This window comes from Etheostoma cragini, chromosome 14, assembly GCF_013103735.1.
Source record: "Etheostoma cragini isolate CJK2018 chromosome 14, CSU_Ecrag_1.0, whole genome shotgun sequence".
Classification (NCBI taxonomy): domain Eukaryota; kingdom Metazoa; phylum Chordata; class Actinopteri; order Perciformes; family Percidae; genus Etheostoma; species Etheostoma cragini.
The window spans coordinates 24,502,481-24,507,401 of NC_048420.1; the positions used below are offsets into that span (position 1 = coordinate 24,502,481).

Genomic DNA, 4,921 nt, shown 5'->3' on the forward strand with positions numbered 1-4,921 from the left:
CATCACTAACAGGGACGTTGTAGAGCGTCCTCTGGTGGACAGACTATGCAACGCCACCACTAACAGGGGCGTTGTAGAGCGTCCTCTGGTGGACAGACTATGCAACGCCATCACTAGCAGGGGCGTTGTAGAGCGTCCTCTGGTGGAGAGACCATGCAACGCCATCACTAACAGGGACGTTGTAGAGCGTCCTCTGGTGGACAGACTATGCAACGCCATCACTAACAGGGACGTTGTAGAGCGTCCTCTGGTGGACAGACTATGCAACACCATCACTAACAGCGACGTTGTAGAGCGTCCTCTGGTGGACAGACTATGTAACACCATCACTAACAGGGACGTTGTAGAGCGTCCTCTGGTGGACAGACTATGCAACGCCAACACTCATAACAAGGTTGACCATCTGTTTTTTTGTTTTTTTATTTGTCATTCTAAACAATTCTGATGAAAAAATATTTACAAAATTATTTATGATATGGTATTTTTTATCGGCCATTATAAATGCAGATATCGATACATCGGAAAATGCCGAATATCGGACGGTCGGTCTCTAGAATATACAGAGTAGGCCGCCATAAATCATGATTTTTCTGCTTAGAATTAAAATCATGATTCCCTGCCATGATTTTTTTGACCATTACAAAATAAAACGACAGAACGAAACATAGATTTTTTTTGGCAGCGTTTGTGATGCAGTCGGCTGAAAAAATTAAATGAGAATCAAAGTCGTTAAAAACATGTATTTTATTTTTAACCCTCATGTTGTCCTTGGGTCAGATTGACCCGTTTTCAGTAAAAAAAAAAAAAAAGTTCTCATGAAAATTGGCCCCTTGAAATAAGCGCTGAAAATGTCAACAATAAAATATCAAAAATCACCAAAATCATTAAAAAAGTACCCACAACATTGAAAAAGTGCCAATATTAAAACTTTTATTTTCATGGTTGACAGGAAGACAACACGAGAGTTAAATCAAAAGTGATTTAAAAATGAAATGGTGAACAGGGTGACCCAAGATCCCGGTTTACAACAATTAATCGTGCCGGCCTGATACGAAGTAATAACAGTTCTGATCTGACCTGGTTGTCTCTACGCAGACCGGCTCATCCAGCGTCTGCGTCCAGCGGTTGGTCTCCAGGGACGTTGGCTGCCAGACAGACCCCCAGGAGACACGTCCTCTGGCCACACAGCTGTCCTCAGCAACGCCCCGTCCCCAATGTAGAAGTGAAGGTACATGTACTTCCCACCTTCAGTACATTTACTATTGATGTACTCAATGAATATTCTGGCGTTTCTCCTTGCTTTCATCATGCGTTGTCTTAGTAAAATTCATTTGGGTCGCAGGTGTCCAGGCAACTGTCTCCTGCAAAGATTTCGGTGTGGGGCCTTCGGATGCAGACCCTTTGTGCCTGTCATCGATACCTGTGAAGAGACCGCCCAAGAGACCCCGTCTAGACCTGGATGAGGAGCAGGAGGACAGTCCATTGGAGGGCAGCTCTTTAGTGGACGCTTCTAAGGGACAGGGTCCCGCTCCCGATCCCGCCGACTCAGTCTCAGCATCGTCAGACTCTACGCTAAAGTCGTAAGTTCCTGAGTCTGAAGACAAACATTCACACTCCACCGTGACCAATGTATCTCTCATGGGGGGTTGGCGGTGGGAGGGGGAATTCTCTGGGCGGGCAAAGCTGAGAAAGGGGAGGTAACCTTGCCCCTTATGACGTCATAGGGGGAAGATTCCAGCTCGGCCCATCTGAGTTTTCATTTTCTCAAAGGCAGAGCAGGATACCCAGGACTTGGGTTACACCTATCTCCATTTCTAGCCACTGGGGGGGGGGGCATAGGCAGGCTGGGGGGGGTCGTATAAATGTTCAAGTGACACTTTCATGCCATGGGACCTCTAAACTTGACGTGGGATTTGATCGTAGCCTACACTCACGTCCATAATGCTAAAGGCCGAGCTTTGCGTACGTTCTTCTCTTCAATGAGAGCCAATCTGTTTAACTAAAGGTGTGTTTTCCTTCCTTTGGGATATAGAGAAGATTCATCTGCTCCGACCCACAACAGCAAGAAGTACATAGTGTACGAGACCTGCATCATGGAGTTGTTTAACGTGTGTCCGGTCTGCACGCTGGCGTGTGACGTTAGAACCCAACGGCTCGGGACCTTCCTGTCTGTGAAGCAGTGCTGCCCCCGTTGCTCCTTCAGGAGACACTGGAACAGCCAGCCGGTCGTTGGGAGCACGCCGGCGGGGGACCTGCACCTCTCGGCCGCCACGTACCTGAGCGGGGCATCTTTCACACAGATTGAAAAGGTAAAAGATGTGCAACTGTGGTTATTTTAACTGAATTACTTCAATTTAGATCCAATGACGTGTATTATTTCCCCCCCCACACCAACAGGTCTTCAAGGCCATGCAGCTCCAGCTGTTTCGGTCTGAAACCTTTCACCGCCACGCCAGAGCGGTCGTTGAACCGGCGGTTATTCACCACTGGAACGTCACGCAGGACGGGAATCTGCAGCGGCTACGTCAGCAGGACAGAGTGATACTTGGCGGTGACATGAGGGCCGACGCCCCAGGTACGGATACCCAACGCGGTTAGTGTAGTTTATACAAGGGTTAGATATTGGTTGAAGTTAACTTTCACTTTATGTTAATTTATGTTAATTTTAGTTATACTGTCTTCCTCTTTTTCTCTCTATACTGGGTTATTTTTGCTAAAAACGGCTGCTGGAAATTTCAGTTTCTTTGGGAGTCATCCCAAAAGGATTAATAAAGAGAGTCTAAGCCTCTAAGTCTAAGGATTACATATTGTTTGAAGTTAAAAGCAGTTACCTAAATATAATGCCAGGCATAATACCAAAGTATTGAATAGTAATTATTAATATCACTTTTTGAACCAAACCAGGCCAGTCTGCCAAGTATGGGAGTTATTCAACGATGGATCTGCATACTAACACCGTCGTGGACATTCAGTTGGTCCAGGTGAGTTGTCAAGTTTGATTTTGCAAAGGGCCACACTGTTCCATTATCGTTACTGTGACTGTTAATGCCACTGCATCAACCCCCCGCCCCACTGTTAATATCTTGCTTTTCTGTGTTGCCAGAGCAACGAGGTTGGTGGTAGCTGCCACATGGAGAAGGAGGGCCTGAAGAGGAGTCTAGCGTTAATGGAGTCGCGTGGCGTCCGTCTTGATTGCATTGTCACTGATCGTCGTCCACAAGTACAGAAGTTTCTCAGGGAGAGGAACATAACCCAGTACTACGATGTCTGGCACATGGCAAAAGGTATATCGCCGGTGCCAATATGGTCTTTCCATAAAAAGCAGGTCTAGACCAGGACTCTGGGATGTTATTTATCTCCCAGGTCTTTCCATAAAGAGCAGGTCTAGACCAGGACTCTGGGATGTTATTTATCTCCCAGGTCTTTCCATAAAGAGCAGGTCTAGACCAGGACTCTGGGATGTTATTTATCTCCCAGGTCTTTCCATAAAGAGCAGGTCTAGACCAGGACTCTGGGATGTTATTTATCTCCCAGGTCTTTCCATAAAGAGCAGGTCTAGACCAGGACTCTGGGATGTTATTTATCTCCCAGGTCTTTCCATAAAGAGCAGGTCTAGACCAGGACTCTGGGATGTTATTTATCTCCCAGGTCTTTCCATAAAGAGCAGGTCTAAATCACTCAGTTTGTGAGTATCTTGAGGCACCTCGAGCAGTGGCACCTCTCCAGCTACCTGTCCACCACCATACTTTGGTCCGTACGGGGACTTAAACCAGCGACCCTCCGGTTCCCAACCCTACGGAGCTACTGCCACCCGATAATAAGTTAAATAATTGAAATACAAATTAAATAAAAATGAATAGTGTAGTAGCACATTAGAAATGTATTTTGGCCCTAAACTTCACTTTTGTTCAGTGATTTTAAAACCAGCAGAAGTATTTAGAAACCAGTTCCTTGAGGCCCAGTAAGCCATCGTAACTAAGTGGAATCTGTTGTGCTTCGTTGTAGGAATCTCAAAGAAACTGAGAGCGATCAGTAAGCAGAAAGACTGCGAGAAACTCAAGAAGTGGATGAAAAGCATCAAAAACCACGTCTACTGGACTGCAGCCGGCTCCGCCTCCGGGCCAGAGAGAATCGCAAAGTGGACCGCGATCCTGAACCACGTTCGGGACGTCCATACGCACGAGGATCCGCTGTACCCCGAGTGTGAGCATTTGGTCCGCAAGACCACAGACCGGAGTAAATGGCTCCAAGCAGGTACTTCATCAGTGTACAAGCTGAATATCACAGCAGTACACAGACAACTACACGTACTGTAGTTCTCGAGTCACTTTCAAATGTACCCGAGATCATTGTTATCATGTAATATTATGTAATATTATGTAATATTCTCGTACTGCAAACTAGTCGCTTTTCGGTGAACATCTGGGACCTGGTGAGAGCGCCACCTGGTGGAACGGAGACTGAAACAGCTGAGGAGATTACATACGGATGCCGGCAGTTTACCCAACATGCCTTGCACGGAAAAACATACAAATGAAGTTGTCTACGTAGACGTATCTCTGATGCTAAGAAACGGACGAAACGTTAGTGTTAGGCTAACGGGAGCTAGCAGCTGGATTAAGACCGACATCAGTCAGTAGTTCAGACTCGGCCTGCCAGCCTCGTGGTGCGTTCAAAGTTATAGTAAAATACCCTTTTCCCATCCAGTGTTTTTTTTTTAAATTTAACAGGAATTTACTGGTGACATGAGTTAATATTATAAATTATTGTTCTGGCATTTTTTTAAATAATCTGTTAATTTCGACCCTGTGGCCTCAGCAATAGGCATTGTTTTCCTTAAATTATATATATTAATGTGTGTGTTTGTGTGTGTATTCTGTACTATGTATATATATATGTTTGTGTGTGTGTGTGTGTATGT

General features: G+C 45.6%; 2 protein-coding genes across 2 annotated transcripts in view; both read left to right on the forward strand.

Moving 5' to 3' along the window:
* The window catches only part of LOC117956476 (oocyte zinc finger protein XlCOF6.1-like), a 59,752-nt gene that overhangs the window by 3,237 nt on the left and 51,594 nt on the right, over nucleotides 1–4,921 (forward strand). The window lies entirely within an intron of this gene.
* si:dkeyp-30e7.2 lies at nucleotides 993–4,327 on the forward strand. Its single transcript, XM_034892739.1, has 8 exons — nucleotides 993–1,004; nucleotides 1,096–1,228; nucleotides 1,343–1,580; nucleotides 2,033–2,309; nucleotides 2,398–2,575; nucleotides 2,905–2,981; nucleotides 3,104–3,284; nucleotides 4,006–4,327. Exons 1-8 carry the CDS (start codon nucleotides 993–995, stop codon nucleotides 4,314–4,316), a joined length of 1,407 nt encoding a protein of 468 aa, XP_034748630.1. The 3' UTR covers nucleotides 4,317–4,327.